The sequence below is a fragment of the Rhinichthys klamathensis genome, unplaced genomic scaffold, assembly GCF_029890125.1.
Source record: "Rhinichthys klamathensis goyatoka isolate OS25496 unplaced genomic scaffold, OSU_Roscu_1.1 h1tg000292l_1, whole genome shotgun sequence".
NCBI lineage: Eukaryota > Metazoa > Chordata > Actinopteri > Cypriniformes > Leuciscidae > Rhinichthys > Rhinichthys klamathensis.
The window spans coordinates 224,096-241,360 of NW_026606811.1; the positions used below are offsets into that span (position 1 = coordinate 224,096).

The following is a 17,265-nucleotide window of genomic DNA, read 5'->3' on the forward strand; positions in this document are numbered from 1 at the left end:
TTTACATGAGTTTCCAGCATGTTGTGTGATGCTTTCTCCGGTGTGTTGAAAGTCTCAGTGTGGCCGGTACCATGAGTGCTGGCTCTTGTGTTCGAGCACACGCAAGAGCATGAGCGCTCTTGTAAAAATTGGTTGCAATCTGAAACATCACCGATAGAGGCCGCTAAAAAATACATATAGCACCTTTAATATCTGCTAACTCTTTATTGTGATGGTCCTCCAACAGACATTCTACTGACCTGATGCGCCAGAGAAACAAGTGCGCAGCCATCTTTAGAATATTTTCTTTGAACTTCCGTTTTAGCTGTGGCTCTGTGTATTTCTATTTTTTTACAGTCTATGGTATTTCTATGGCATCGCTCTCGAAGAGTAATTATCTGGTGAAGTGGATTTACTTATTGTAGAGTTTAACGAAAGTTATCACGAGCATTGTAATGTTTAAAGCAGATGTCTTAATACATGTTAGTAGACCGGGAAGATTTTAAAACGGGCAGTTCATCAACCAGAAGACAAAAGACAACAAGCGCAGCGCTGAAAAGGGGCGGGGCTACATAAGGTCTATAAATAACTTTGCAACTACATGTCAACTTATTCTAATCCTAACCCTACCAGTCTACTAACAGTCTACTTAGTAGACATGTAGGTGCAAAGTTACTTATAGTCAACAGAAAGGGTCCCTGAAAATAAAGTGAAACCACACATGTAAGTGACAGAGATGTACTACATGGACTTAGAACTAATACATAGACATAATCATGTGGTCCTGAGTCAGTGGTTACACAGTGGTTCCATACTTTCACTGACTTCTTCCATTGTGCCAAAATATATACAACATGTCATTATGCAAAATGTGTCTAGCAAATAATGGTCCCTTCTGTTTGACCCTGGCTAAATTTTTCAGTGTTCATCTTGTCTTAGATCGGGGGCACCGTTGTGAGTTACATGGGTGGGTGCTGCAAGACATGTGAGTACAGAGGTCACATTCTTTCGTTCATCTCTACTCTTATTATAACAAGAAACATGGGCAATGTTACCATTTAAAAGCTACATCTGTTTCTTTCTCAAGTCATTTGCACTCAGTATGTACCGAATGAAAACAACAGTGCCACGGCTATACTCATGTATCACCATTTATGTTCTCTATTGATATGACACAGTGCTTTTGTTCTGTACCAGCAAGGTAAAGGGAAAAATTCATAAACCTAAACATATCAGTATAGAAAGGTGTCCCTTCCGAGAATTCACTTGAACAGACAAGAAAAGCATTGTGTAGAAGCACTGACATGCACACAACAGCAAAAAGTTAATTTCTTGCATCAGTGTAACGTTCTGTAACAATCTCTCCAGGCGCTGCAAACTCCCTGTTCCCCTTCTCTGTTAGCCCTTTGAAACCCACAGTTAGCACAAACTGTGAACAAGGTACCTGATACTAACATCAGACCTCAAGGCTCGCCATCACCATTGTTGAATTCCAACAATGTACTCCCCCTATTCAAACAATACAGGACTCTCAACAGATTTGAACATAACTGCTCATTGAAGGCATTTATACTTCTAGTTACTTTTCTCCCAGATGTTTCTTGGAAGCAGCTAAATCTTTCCCCATTTTGCTCTGTCGGGCAGTGCATTGTTGATTGCCAACAATGTACTGTTGGTAGTGGCCAGTTAGAGAGTTTCTGTAGCTCTGCATGATTCAGAGTTCTTAGGCTGTAGCCTCTAATCATATAGTATGTGTAGTTTGTGGTAATGGGGTGTTTAGTAATGTTTTGAGTGATATGGCAACAGCAGCAATACAAAGCACTTTTTACATACAGTTTTGCCACCTTTTTTTTTTGCCACATTACTCAAACCATTACAGCTTCTTCTCACTACTGATCTATACTTTTTACTGGAAAATCAAGTATCGGGGCTCATTTGAATCTCTTTTTTCTTTTTCTTTTTGCTTTTGAGGTGGTGGAAAAGCATTGATCTTGAGTACAAGCAATTCATATGATCTTAATATTTTCAGTAGATGAGTAGTTTTATAGTGATTATTTATCAGCTAAGTGGGGAAAGAATTGTATTTCCACTGTCAGGTATACAAGTAACAGTCATTACAATCTTGCAAAGTTAAAGCCTTTAATCTTAGAGTAGGATGTAAAATTATCATAGAATCTACCAAAAATATGTTTATCCTCCGTAGTATACATTTTTATTGAATTGGAAAATGAATGTAATCATCCTGCTGTTAGCTGTGGTCTTGAACCAGATTAAAATAATAGCTTTATATGTACCGATGCCATCTGCCATTCGAGTTTATCTTAACTGTTATTCAGCTTCATCCTTTTCAGACAGATTACACTATTTTCACGTTCACAAATTAATATTATCTAATGCATAATCAAGCTCGTGCTGAATGCAAAGATTACTTTATAACCTGAGTCAAATCCATCCAGCGAGGTCGCTTGAAGTGGTATCCCAGCAATTTCCTTGAGAAATACACTGTTTGCAATAACTTTTCGTCACCCAAACTGACGGTAAGCAATTAAATAGTTCAAACATCATCTTAGCAACAGAAAATCAAGCATATAACAAACAATTAAATGAGAATCTACCAGAAATGTTTTTGTTTTTTCATATCTTAAAATGCTTGCATAGGGAGAGAAGAAGTTATTTTTCATTGAATGAATTAGAGGTTCTACACAGGATGAAAAAGGTGATTCATTGACTCCTCATGCTGTAGGTAAAGAGGACGGGAAATCATGTCAGAAAGTCACAGTGAGGATGACAATTAGAAAGAATGATTGCCGTAGCAACAGACCGGTGAGTTTATTTCAGAATGTACCTATTATAATTTGGCTCTCGTTTGGCTGTAAAAGGGCTCACATTATGTCTGTCATGTTCACAGGTCAACATAGTGTCATGTGATGGGAAGTGTCCGTCTGCAAGTATTTATAACTACAACATCAACACATATGCACGCTTTTGTAAGTGCTGCAGAGAGATGGGACTGCAGCGGCGTTCAGTCCAACTCTACTGCAGTGGAAACTCCACGTGGGTCAGTTACACCATTCAGGAACCTACCGACTGTTCCTGTCAGTGGTCATAAACCCCAAACCATAATAACAGAAAGTGTTACTTATCATTCAACTTGAACGTCAAGATCTAGTGTTGTAAAGTGTCTTTTTTCTCTATTTCCCAGAGCAGAATATATAATTTGTTCTATCAAAATTCTCAAATATTTCAGAAAATGGTATAAACTGCATGGCTGCATGTTTGAAATGTAAGTAATGTGGAAGCACGTGAATCAGTAACAGTAACAGTAATGATACTAGCTTTGTGCTCCTGTTCTGTATATATGGAATTCTACAACAGAGAACGCTGAAATAAAGTTTTACTAATTGTATTTAGATGCTTTTCTACTGGTAATGTTACTTCTTAATGATCTGAATATAATGTGATTTGACAAGTTATATAACAATCACATGTTTATTGAATAATTGACCTTATGCTGTATTTTGAGCACTTTATTTATTTATTACCATATAAGAACAATTGCTTCACTCAAAATACAAGATTTTTTACACATGATTTATGATTTATGAAGCACTTCAGCTGATGCAAAATACATTTTTATCTTCGTGATCTGATATAAATTATTGCGAAGTCAACATAAATGAGCTTTATACACTATGGCACATTTTAAGAACAGCTTTAGATCTTTTTTTGTGAAATACTTAGTACTGACTTAAAACTGAATATGTGAAGTTCCTGTTTTTATATCTGTGTCCACAGTATTGCAATGTTGCATCTATAAAATGCAAAAGGACGGTCATAATGAATACCTCTGTATAGACTCAATGAATTATTTTATGGTCTTTAGGGTCTTGGTTTAACATTGTACCTGCTGAAGAATTGCAACATTCATAATATGCTTAGTTTTTTGTACCATACTATATGTATATTTACATTTTCAATAAAAATCTTTAGAAAATGGGTTCATTCTTGTGGAGGAACTGCAGTTTCACTGGCTGTGCTAGTAGGTATGTAGCCTTCTGATGCTTCTTTGCAGCCAACAGTCAACTAGTATTTCATGTTATCACAGTAGATGTTTTCCAGTTCCGATTCTTTTTTGGAAGGTTATTATGGGCGTATATTTTTTTCTTGTCTACTGGCCTTCATGTGGTGGCATCAGCCAATCACTGTTGTCATGACATCATTTTCCAAGCTTCAGCATAACGCATGGTGTATATATGACTCATTTAACTGTGTACTAGGATATTTGTTAACACTTTACAACAAGGTTTCATTAGTTAACTAATTTTGTTAATGAACTAAGAATGAACAATATGTCTTTCTTAAGTTAATTTCAGCATTTACTAATACATTATTAAAATCAAAAGTAGTATTTATTAACATTAGTTATTGTAGGCCTACTGTGAACTAACACGAACAAACGATGAACAACTGTATTTTTATTAACTAACACAAAGATATTGTTCATTGTTAGTTCATGTTAGTTAATGCATTAATGTCATTAGTGACTAATTTCAATGTTTGACTAATGTTAATGTTAACTAATGTCAAATGTCATCAGAAAATCGGGGGAAATAGACTGTTTTATTTTTAAAAGATTTCTCATTAAATCATCTTTTGGGGACAAATGACATCAGAACTCTTATTGGTTAGACTATCAATCCGCAAATATGAAAATGCATGGAAAGACAGAACAGTCTGTTCATTTGCTATAAATGGTTTGTACTTGTCAACTCAGATTCATCATGAACATGTCAACTAAGTCTTCAGTTTGATTCAATGTTTCAGCATCAGAGTTTCTCAGTATAAAGGAAACACAATAAAATTCTAGTATATCAGTCTTGAAGAATATTTTATTGAACTGCCAGATGCAACAGATAAAGCTGGCGAGCCAAACATTATTTACAAAAACGGAAGGTGAGAACCTAAAGACATAGCGTCTTAAGAGGGGAAGTTCCTACTACAACTACTACTGCTAAGACCGGACAGTGTTAATGTCACGCAGGTGGTGGTAGACCGCCTTTGATAGCCTCTGGTGAAATGCAAATGGTGGGTGGGATCAGAGATGCCGGGTGAATGAAGGCATAGCTCGGAAACGCAGGCAACAGGCATGTCTTGACCACAAGTGTAGGTTTCTCCATGAACGCTTACTTTCTGCGGCGAGCAGCAGCACCCTTCTTGGAGCTGAATATCAGACAAAGAAAGAGTGCGTTAGTGCTGATCTTTACTGACCTGCTGGTAGACGACTGAGAAAAACAGGACAGGGCTCCAAGGTTTTGTTTTTGTTTTAAAGTAGGCGTACGTATGTACGGAGCCACTAAAGCAGGGATAGGCAACTTTGGTCCTGGAGGGCCACTTTCCTGCAGAGTTTAGCTCCAAACCTAATTAAACACACCTGAACAAGGCAATCAAGCTTTTCATGATTACTATAGATACAGGCAGGTGAGTTTCTATCAGGGCTGAAGCTAAACTCTGCAGGACCGGAGTTGCCTATCCCTCCCCTAAAGGGACCTTTGCAAAAAAAAAAAAATATACAGACTTTATTTTATGCTCACGAGAAAAGTATTTCGTGCACACGGGAAAACTATCGCGTGCGCATGAGAAAACTGTAAATTTTTTATTTTTGCAAAGGTCCCTTTCTAGGGGCTCCGTACTACGGCATAAGTAATGATTCTGCTGTTTTTACTAACATAAAGCCCTTTTAAATACTATTGTTTTCCAGTCCAGTTCTCAGTCAGTTCCGGCCTGCAGGATGTTCCTCTCTGCTTCTCGTGTCCACACAAAATTTGACATGCACATTGAACTGAAATATTGTTCACACCATGCAGGACTTACCGACCTTTCTCTGAGCTCTGTCAGTTTGTTAAACAGGCCTGTCTTAGTCTTAAATGTTTATCACCGCAGCAGCTGATACACATCACATTTACATCACTCATTAGGCCTACCTCATGTCTGCCAAACACATTAATCACAGTTCAGATTTGATGGCACCAATGAAAAATAAGCCAGATCTGGAATAGCAAAGTGCTTCATAGTGGCACTTAGGCTATGCTATGTGTTGCATGTTGAGAGATAAAAGAGTGAGCTTTATTTTTCATTGTCTGTAAATCCTTTCAGAAATCAAGTACGTTTACATGCACAATTATAATCAAGCTACACGACCAGTTTATGACGTTGGAAGGGGTGTGTCGATTTGAAAGGATGAAACTATGATCTATAATAGAGATAGGCCTATCAGATAGATAGATAGATAGATAACCCAACGTTTTTGGTTTGCTTTAAGTAACAAAAACATTTAGGTGTGATACTATGCATAAATAAGTGATAGAAATGAATATTGTTCCTAATTTTAAATTCAGATGTAGTTATTTGGGTTTATTTTTCACAATAAGCTTATAATTATTTTGTTTTGTTTACGCTATTTTTTTTACAAAGTTTCTGACTTGAATAAGTCACGTGTAGTAATAACGAATGCTCAAGATAAAAGTTTCCCAGGTACACTTAAAAGGCAGCATAAATGCAAGTCACGTGTCACAGTTGTCTTTTGACGCATGAGGCCAACTGTAGTTCGATTTGTGAATTCACTGGAAGAAGCCGATCTACAATCACATTACCTGGGTAGTTCAACTTCACAAAAACTGGACTGGCATGATTTCGACATTTAAAAAAGATGAATATTGCTTTATTCCGAATGAAATGAAACTCAAATGCAAGTAAACGTACTCAGAGAAGCTTGTATGGGGAGACTGCAGAGAGAGTTTGCTGTCTGACTAGGGGAGACAAAACTCATTCAGCTCTAGAGAAACTCACTCTCAAAGGCTTCAAGCTTCAGTAAGTCTGTCACAATGCTACAAAAATGTCCCAAATACTTACCATCCACAGCTTCAAGCCTATAGCCATATATCAAGTTTTAGGACATGTTTTGTAAAGTCTTGCTGCCATTGACAGTCGTATGCGTTTTATCCAATATGACTGGCAGCTTGTGTGTGACAGTGTCTTTGAGAGTTATCATGATTAGATAATTCAATCAGTAATATTAGAGTAAAGTAGTCAGTCCATCCGTGCGCTTTGTGTGTGTGGTGACAAGGAGCTACTTACTGCTTCTGCAATTCATCAATGCGGTTTCTGAGAGAGATGACCTGAAAACAACACATGAGCGTTTTTAAACCTGCAAGATCATACCTTAACCACAGGATCCTGGATTGTGACAGCTGTCCTCTACCATCGAGTGCTGACAAACACACACAAATCATTCTGGCTTGATGCTCAGGACTTGCTGAAGGTAAGAGCTGGTATAAAGCAGCATTGTGTGGGCATATCACAGGCACGTGTGTTCTTCCTCAGCAAGACGGTATTGAGCTTGAACAATCACACACACTTACCTGAGAGAGAAAACATCTTGGAAGATCAGATGCTTAATGACACTACATACGATATTCATTTAACCACGAAGCACATCTCTACTGGACAGTTTCTAGGTTGTTGGCATAGTGGTTTGATTTAGCTGCTGGTGGTAAAGAGATCAACTTGTTGTGAAGGCTCTAACCATAGACTCTCTTTTTAGGAGTGACATTACATTTGACCTTTCACCTGTGGTCTGAATCGACCTTTTTTTTCCCAGAAGCCACGGAGACCAGAGAGTCTCATGCATGCAGACCATGCTGTCACGTCCCTGTTGCTGACCAAAGCCTGATGCTTAGCTTCCTATATTTCCAGTTACTCACTATTTACTGAGCTCCTCCACTCTCTTACGCTGGGTTGTAACCTGCAGAACACCAGAACACAGCTGAGACCTGAACTACCACACACACATACTCTGAATCACCAGCACAGACACACTCAGACCTGCTCTCACACACATTGTGACTGATATGTTCATGTTCTTTTAATGTAAAGCTAACCTATTTATGCGAATGAGTGAATGTTAATATTAAGTTACTTACATTTTAGACAGTATATTGCTAAATAGTTACTTAAGGCGCAGTCACATTTACCATTTCACGGGCAAAAGGAGAAGAAGAAGTATTCCCCAACACAGATGAGGTTCTGCAATGGGTTCAAGTTGGTGACTTGAATTCGCTGTGCTGACCAACAGACAGCTGATTCATTTGAAAGTTACCTATTGATAATAGGATAACAGGATTTCTCCAAAATTTTGTGCTGGTCAAGTTGGTCCACATGTCCATCATCTGTTGTCAACAGTGTAGAGAATTTGCATGACCAACTTCAACATGAGCAAAATCTGAATGGGGAAATTTTTCGCCCTCTGTTGAAAGGTGTGGTCACATTTACAGTTGCTTGACAAAATTTTGCAGGCAAAATTCAGTCATTTCAATAGAAATCTACATGCTTGGGAGTTTCACTGAAATGTCCAATATTTCAGTCACATTATCGAAATTTCGTAGGCAAAAAGTCCAATGTCAATTGTCAATAGTGTAGCGATGTATGTAGCACAGCTCACACAGAAGTCACTTTCAAACCAAGCAGCTTTCTGTTGGTCATTGCAGCGAGATCAGTCACCAACTTGAATGCGTTGCGAAAATCTTTCACCTTCAAATTTCTAATTTCTGATCGCGTGGAATTGAATCGGTTGAATAAATGATTCAATGATGCACTCATAAAGCCTCCTACAGCGGCAACGATGACCTTTAGAAGGAATCACTGAAAAATTCCCACCACTAATGTACAGACTGACTGTCTGTAATGCAATGTAACACAACCAAATTTGAGGACTAAATTGATAGTTCACCCAAAAATGAAAGTTCAGTCATCATTTACTCATCGTCATGTTGTTCCAAATCTGTAAGATTGACTTTCTTCTGTGTTGGGCAGGATAAGCATCTCAGTCACCATTAGTCTCAAGTAGCCAGACCTTTGCTTAACGACATATGGTCTGCGCTCTATAGCCACTGCAATTGGCCAAGGACCGCCCACAAAGACAGGAGGAGGACATCTGATTGACATGTAAAGTGACCAATCAATGTTTTGTCTTGTTCAAGGTCATGTTACAATAAAAGCAAGTTCTTTCACATTTACCTGTATATTCCGCATATTCCCTTCTTAGTAAAGTACTTGACCTGATCTTCTGTTATAGGTGTGAGAGGGCACAACTAATAAAATGGGTTGGACAAGCTGTCGTCGGTAAACAGGCAAACAAATCTCTTTTAAATTCAACTAAGTGCCTCAAACATAACGTGTAGAAGTCAGCTAATTAGATTCAGACTTTTGCCTTCTCGAAAGTTGTTTCCTGTTTTGTTTGCCATATGCATCAGACGTAAACGGGGTGTGCGTGGTCCATGGGCATGACATCTGAGGCTGAGAGTAAGTCACCATTGACTTTCATTGCATCTTTTTTTTTTTTTTTTTTTTGCATACAATGAGAATGAATGGTGGCTGAGATGGTCATCTCTTTTTGTATCCCACTCACACGTAAAAATAACGGTTCCAAAAGAGGTTTTTCAGAGAGATGCAAGAAGAACCATTTTGGAATTCTCAAAGAACCTTTCAGTGACCAGTTCTTAAAACAACCATTTAAATAAACTAAAAAAAACTTTTAACCTTTTTTCTAATGCAAAGACCCGTTTGTGCAATCGTTCAATAAAACGATTCAGTTTAGCTGTACTATGTTTCATGGATGTTAATGGATTATCATGGAACCACAGATACCAGTAAATGATTTTCATTTTTGGTTCAACTATCCCTTTAAGCTTTTAAGTGTTTCCTGGATGCAGTTGACAAAGTAGTGAATCTCCCCTAGTAAAACAAATGTAGGTCATAATAAAATATGTCAAGTAAATTAAGTTTATAGACATTGTAATGTGCAAATGGGCATTAGAATGCTCCCTCACCTCATACTTCTGCCTCTTGAGTTTCTCGAGGTGCTCAAACTTCTCAGCTTCCAGGGAGTACAACCAGTCCCACAGCTCTTTAGCTTTCTCCCTGTAAACACACATATACACCAAAACACATTTAGAATTTAGACACTAACTATGTTTCATCAGGACAATGTGTCTTTTTTCAGCCTCATTGTCCTGCAGAGTTTAGCTCCAACCCTAATTAAACACACCTGAACAAGCTAATCAATGTTTTCAGGATTACTAAAAACAAATTTTTGTCAGGGTTGGAGCTAAACTCTGCAGGACAGTGGCCCTCGAGGACCGGAGTTGCCCATAGGCTTAGAGTTGTCAGGTATTTGTGCTGACCTCAGCTTGTCCTCATTGAGATGGTCAATATTCAGAGGCTTGCGTCTGTCTGCCAGAATCTTCTTCTTCTTCTCCCTTTCAGTTTGCTTCTTACCTCCCCTCTTCGAGTCAGCCTGTTTTTATCAGCACACAAACACACAATCATGTCCTGTACTCCGAGTGATGATGAACAGAATCAGAGTTGGGGCTGATAGAAAGCTCTGCACCTTCTGCAGGTAGCTGCTGTACTGAGAGCCCATGTTGGACAGGGCAGACTTCTTCTTGGCATCATCATCTGCCCTCTTCTTAGCATCAGCCTCCTCCTTCCTCAGCCTCTCTTCCTCACGTCTTGCCTGACGCTCCTTGTCCTTCTCAGCGCGGATCCTCTGCTGATCTGCCCTCTCAGCCCTACGTTTCTCCTACACACACACAGATATCAAATATGTCCATTATAATATCCTGATAGGATTACTCAATTCTGACTGGTCAATCACAGCATTCCCTTAAATTTGCCATTGTCCAAAGCAACGCTGTATATCATTCTGCTTATCCAGGTCAGAGTTATTTTAGGATTAGTTTTATACTATTATAATAGTTATTAACATTTTTAATAAGCTTTTATTTTTTTTATATTAGAATCTTAGCTTAAATGTTAGTCATTTTGTTCATTTTTATTAGTTTTGGGGATTTTTAAAAATACTATACTATTTTATGGATATTTCAGTTTTAGGTTTAGTCATTTTAGTAGGCTACTTTAACTTTTATTATTGTATAAAATCAACCTTTATGCGTCTCGTTTTTCTATTGTAGTGAAAATGGACTTCAGTGTTCATTTTGTGTTTGTCTTGTTGATAGGCTGATTGTGTTGTACATTGTAACAGACTATTTTAAGATAATATACAGGTAAGATTTTAAAATAATTTGAATTCAAATCAATATTTAAAATTCACATACTTGTTGTTGAGTCATGTAATCAGGAAGCTTATAGACAGCGATCACTCACAATTCTATCTTTCAGAGCAATAAGCTCCTCCTCCTCTTTCTTCCTGCACTCAAAGTGGGCATCAATCAGGCCCTGCAGCTCAACGAGATCCTTGTTTTGACGCTTCTTCTGGATGTCCTGTTTGGACACACGGAAATATGACCTCAAACATGTATTTGTGTAATGTTTAATACATAATCTAATATAACCAACAATGACATGCACTACTTGCTTACATCAAAGTCCACCTTATCCCCGTCAGGGATCTTTGGTGCACTTGGTCTGAAGGAAATGAAAGCAAAATTTGTTTTAGTGGCATTCTGGGTATCACATAACTTCATCAGCTCCTCAGGACAACTCAGAGCATCACAGCATTGAAATTGGCTGCTCAGCGGTAAAAAACTGTTTAGTGGACAATACTACTTACTTGAACTTGGGCTTTTCATCTGTTATGAAAAATAAAATAAAAAAGGGAGAGGGATATGTGACATGGTTAGAGATGTTTTAAACAAGCTCAGTCAACAATCAGTGGGAATTCTGTTAGCCATATATCCATGAACATGGAGTTACTCAATTCAATTCAAATTTAAAGTTACTCTTAGTAACAACTCAGTGCTGGTTTCTGTTACCCTGCAGCTTTAAGAATGATGTATGTCATTTTTAATAGTATCTTTACGAAGTTTAAGTACATATATTAATTTCAGTAATGTTAATAAACTGGGTTAGTTAGAAAGTTGTGAAACATAGTTGATCAAAACAAATCTAGCAGAATCATTACACAGGAAATCAGATCATGAGGTGCTTATAAGTACATGAGTATAAACAGACAGAGAACTCCGGACAAGTGGACCATTCTCACTCTTCCAGGAATCAACACAACAACACACACAAAAAAAAAAAGCCTTGTGGAAAAGATTCAGCTTTTTATCCTTCATTCACTTTCCCATTTCTTTTGACTAACAGCATCTAAATCTGGGTTTATTATATATCTGGTCATCATGGACTTTTGACTAGACTCTGCAAGTGGGCTGGATAAGATGTTTAAGCCATTGCAATGTATCGTAACAATTTGGCTTGACCTTTACACCAAAAACACAAGCATCAAGCTACACCCAGACCAGACATTTTCCAGAAGGGAATTAAAAACGACCATCTTGTACTCCTTCTTCCACTGGTATTGTGGCACATTCATGCAAAAAGAAGCAAAGCACAGAGCAATGTCAGCATTTCATATTCTTTCACCCTTGTTATTGACTTATTGTAGTGTTTCAACCGATACTACAGGCCAGTTTTCTGTGTCCCCCTATTCAGAATATGATGTTGTAAGGTTTTGGTCCTGATTTCACTGTCCACCTTGCAGGCATTAACCCCTCCCCCATGCCTTCTTTTTAATCAGAAATGACAAATACAAGAAAATGACAAACATACCTTCCTCTTCATAGGCCTCTGCATGCATCAAGCGTTGAAAGCAAGAGTAAAATAGAGAACATTAATGTTGCTTTGTGTGCTTTTTGCTGCCCCAAGCAGGGCTGCGTGCTCAGAGGCAGAGTTCAGCTGAGCGGACACTCAAATTGAGGTATCAGCTTGAATCAGGATACATTGAAATTAAACATAACAATTAATTAAAAAAAAAAAAAAATCACAATAAAGATTTAATGAATTATAGGTTATCACTTTCAGCGGGACACCTCAATATGAGCAAGCTATATAACATAAGTTAAATAACAACATTTATATTGATGATCAATTTATAGTAGCATACACATTATCATAAAACATTGCTTGGTATTTCAAAGTGGACAAAAAGCATCTTAATAATGGACAGAATCTGGTTTGACACTTTCAGCATTTTGCTTTTTAATTCAATAATTAAACTTAAAAGACTTTAGATTGTAATATTTAATAATCAATATAATTCAGTGTGCCAAAGAGAGCCTTTCCCGTGTTAAGCCAGTGAAATTAGAGAGAATAAGTTAATAAAGAACATATAAGTAGCCCTTTTTGTCCCTTTGAAAATTTCATTAAATATACTGACCATTTATTGTGTAATTGGTATTTAAACATTCATTTCAGCATCCTATGAAAATTATGAAACACCATAGCAACTGAAACAATCGCGTTTGATGCAGAATTATTAAAACACATGCAATAGAATATATTTTTCCTCAAGATGCAGCCTAGAGTAACATTATGCTGGCGGCAACTCAGAGACAGTTCTGAATGCAGAAGAGTGCAATGAGTTTTCAGTCACAATCTGATATAAGCATCATGGCTGCAGCGTAATTGGCAAGAGCAGGAGCTGGAATGTGATTTATTATCAGCTCAGGTCACCAGTGTTGGGGAAGCTACTTTGAAACTGTTGTAACCGAGCTACTCCTAATGCTTAGTTCATCCAGTCAAGCTAGAGGACATTGGGGGGACAATACCATCTTTAATATATAGATTTATATATATATATATATATATATACATATTAATAAATACGGATCCTAATTAGTGTGAGGCCATTAAACTTGAACAGACAAAATTATCACTTAATTTATAAAAAAACAGCCAAACTGAATAAAAACACTGTGATGAACAGCAGTATTTAGTACAGCTAAATACTGAATCGTTTTATTGAATCAGTGGATCTTTTATTGTCAATCATTTACTGAATTGGGGAATGTTTACATGACGTACATATTTATAATGACTGGGACTTCCCAACATGACATATAAGAGAGAGGACAGTTTAGGAAGATGTGTTTGATTATTGACTTTTGACATAAAAAACGAGCAATGAAGCCTTTTTTTGTGATACACCCAACTACAAATATAGTTTAGAAGTGTTGCTAATCATTTTTGCTTCCCAACACTGAAGGCCTCCTGCATCCACTCTAAAGAAGCTGCATTTTAGATGTGATGAGTGCCATGTCTGTCAGAGCTTAATCGTTCCAGCTCACTCCACAAAGGTCTGCAAGTGAATTAGAATTGGAAAATATTCCTTGTTCATAAATTGGGAAATTGTCCAATTCTGAAAAATAATTCTAATGCACCATAAGGGACAGAAATGGCATAAATCTAAGCTCTGTCAACATCTGGTGTTACCACACCAGTCCCATAGTGGGCCTGAACGAAGAGGAGGTACCACCAGTAGTGGTTAAAGTTTTGTATAGGGTTGGAGGGGAACTGCTGGGGAACTACTGCTATGTTAATATGAATGATTTTTAAGAAACAGGTGAGGTGCGCTGCCTGTGTTTAGTTGTTTGGGGAAAATGGGAAGGATGAATGAATATTCATGCCACATACCTTCCTCATGCACCTCTGGCTCTGGTTCTGGCTCTGGCTCTGGTTCTGGCTCTGGCTCTTTTTCTGGCTCTGGCTCTGGCTCTGGCTCTGGTTCTTGCTCAGGCTCAGGCTCCGGTTCAGGAGCTGCCTCTGGAGCTACCTCTACCTCTACTACCTCTTCAGCTAATAATACATGATGCAGCAAGCAACCAGGGGAAGGAAGGTTGTCAAAAGTTAATGCGTTGCAGAGGAGGGAGCATTCAGAAATGGGAGATTAAGTATTGGTTAAAGTGTGTGTGTGTGTGTGTGTGTGTGTGTGTGTGTGTGTGTGTGTGTGTGTGTGTGAGTGAGAGAGAGAGAGAGAGAGAGAGAGAGAGAGAGAGAGAGAGAGAGAGAGAGAGAGAGAGAGAGAGAGAGAGAGAGAGAGAGAGAGAGAGAGAGAGAGAGAGAGAGAGAGAGAGTCATGGGTGAAATGTATATAAATAAGGATGGGACTGGTGGCTAAGAGGATCTAAATAGCGGGAGAACCTGTTATGAAATGATGAGACCTTGAGACACCAGGGTTCCACATGCCAAATAAAATACCCACACGAAATGCCTTTGTTTTTCCCTGTTTGCCAAAGCCATTAATTCAAATATTCTAAAGTCAACTCTAACTACCTTGTGTTGGCTGGGAAAATAAACTAGAATAAATTTCACACCTTGTGCACGGACAAAATTCACAAACTATCACCTCAAAACAAAGACAAAGCATCAAAACAACAGATTATTTAAATGACCTTTTCAACAGTCACACAATTTAGAACTTCTGGTTTCCTCACTGAAGTATTCCAATTCGTTTTATGGATTCTGTCTAAAAGGTCATCAAAGGTCATGGCAACCTTCAAGCTGTGGGGGGCAGCACATGCTGGTTAGCTCCCATTAGTTCCCTTTCGAAAGGGAACTCGCACTGCTTCGATTGACGCTGTCTGAAATCACTATCAAATCACGGCAATCCTATTGACCTGTGACAGCCCATGACATCATCACCGTGCGACCCGGAAGTATAAAAGGGGAGCCTTGCAAACATGACATTCACCTTATCGTCTGAAGGGACTGTTTGGTAGGCAGACCCCAAGGCATGGCGAAAAGACGCAGTGTCTCATTCCCTGTTCTCAGGGAACAGAGGTTACAGTCGTAACCTAGACGTTCCCTTTCGAAAGGGAACTCGCACTGCATCGATTGACGCTTTGGGGAACGATATACCAACGCCACCATGCTAAGGGGAGTGGCCTGACAGTGGCAGTGACAACTGTCAGAACCAGCAAATTCAAATGAAATGCCAGAACCATTCACCCTCAGGTCACACTGAGCTGTCATAACCCAAGCTATACGCTTCACAGGAAACCCTCCATAAACTTTGTTTAATGAAAAGGCCTACCTGGGCCTGCTCAAGGGCCTAGGACCACAGCTTCAAATTATTAGAAGGGGTCCCTTCTAGGGAATGTGGCTAGGGAACCCGAAGGAGCCCAGCCAATCACTGTTCATGTCAATCGACGCAGTGTCTCGTTCCCTGTTCTCAGGTAACAGAGGTTACAGTCGTAACCTAGACGTTTTCCCAGCATAAACATAATTAATATGCTTATTGTTTTAGTTTTCCTTATGATGAGTTAAATGAAAAGGTTGACATTTGAAAGATTAGAAAAAAATTAGTTAAGCAAATCTTTTTCATTTTCTGCTTTCAGTTAATTTATTTTCAGTTGACTTAGTTACTGTACAGCTTACTGCAGACAGTGTCAGGCAGTTTTAAACAAATAAGGAGAAATTGTTGAATTAGTATGTTGAAAGACTAGTTAATTTTTTTAATCCATTTGGTTTGTTTTGTTGTAGTTGTAGTTTATTGTTGCTTATTTTACCTTCCTCTTCGAATTCTTCATATGCCAGAAAAGAAAGCAGTAAAGGAATACACAAATTAAAAAATGCTTTTCTGTTTTTTTTGGTACCATTGTATTTGTAATTGCATCATACATTAAACGCATGCTGAGCGTTTTTTTTTTACGGTGTTCTGTGGGGTTAGTGCTCAGTTGGAGTTCAGTACAGAGCCACAGTAGCCAATTATTAATGTAAATTTATTAAAACAATTCCAGTAAATTATTAATTTGGTCTGATCTCTGACCTAGCCTGACATGAGCATTTACCTCAGAGAACACCAGTAACATAAGCATCATTAATACTGCATTCAGCCACTGCTTGTGTTTGGCATGTCAGCCTCCAGAGATGTTTCTAAAAAAGCTCTCCGTAGCAGTGGCAGAAGGCAGTATGCTGGCATGAGATTCATGAAACAGCTGCTAGACAGCAGGTGGCACAATATCACTCATTACAAGCAAATTCAGGGCCCAACTCTTGCATTGGATATATATTTAGATTTGAAATGTGTATTTTTTTTTTATGAATTAAATTTAAATGCTGGATAGAGCAAAGCCAAACCTGCACAGATATGTCATCAAGGGTCTATATACATAGAGTAATTGCTGACATACCAAGAAAACATTGATGCTGACTGAAAAAACAAAATACATATAATACAATTTTTTTTTTTTTTTTTTATAAAAACAAAAAGGGAAATAGATATTAACTGGAAAAATGTGTACATATCTACAGAATATAATGTACATATACTGCATACACATATGATAGACTTCCTGTCTAGGGCATTTCTACAACAACTGCAATAATAATTTAAATTTAGAACTTACCCCCACTGAAAGAAGAGAGAGAAAGAAGAGTTATCGTCATTTTGTCTTGACCATAGAACATGAATAATAATAATTAGCATGC

The 17,265-nt window shown here is 38.0% G+C and overlaps 2 protein-coding genes across 4 annotated transcripts in view; one reads left to right on the forward strand and one right to left on the reverse strand.

The window, feature by feature from the left end:
- Positions 1 to 3,976, forward strand: part of otog (otogelin) — a 44,343-nt gene extending 40,367 nt beyond the window's left edge. For 2 of the 3 annotated variants that reach the window (XM_056269887.1, XM_056269888.1), the window contains exons 54-57: positions 919 to 964; positions 1,348 to 1,419; positions 2,723 to 2,802; positions 2,888 to 3,976. In XM_056269887.1, the coding sequence (XP_056125862.1) occupies positions 919 to 964; positions 1,348 to 1,419; positions 2,723 to 2,802; positions 2,888 to 3,088 (399 nt within the window). In that variant the 3' untranslated portion in view covers positions 3,089 to 3,976. The remainder of the gene's footprint in view (positions 1 to 918; positions 965 to 1,347; positions 1,420 to 2,722; positions 2,803 to 2,887) is intronic. The other variant, XM_056269889.1, reaches the window with a different exon arrangement.
- An 874-nt stretch (positions 3,977 to 4,850) lies between these two features.
- On the reverse strand, positions 4,851 to 14,722 carry tnnt3b (troponin T type 3b (skeletal, fast); the record flags this gene model as incomplete). The annotated part of the gene is made up of 10 exons (XM_056269898.1): positions 4,851 to 5,199; positions 7,114 to 7,154; positions 9,864 to 9,954; positions 10,218 to 10,330; positions 10,424 to 10,615; positions 11,200 to 11,316; positions 11,415 to 11,460; positions 11,606 to 11,624; positions 12,607 to 12,624; positions 14,470 to 14,722. Coding segments are annotated over 10 exons (927 nt in total), but the record flags the coding sequence as incomplete, so codon positions are not given.
- Between the last annotated feature and the right edge of the window lie 2,543 nt (positions 14,723 to 17,265).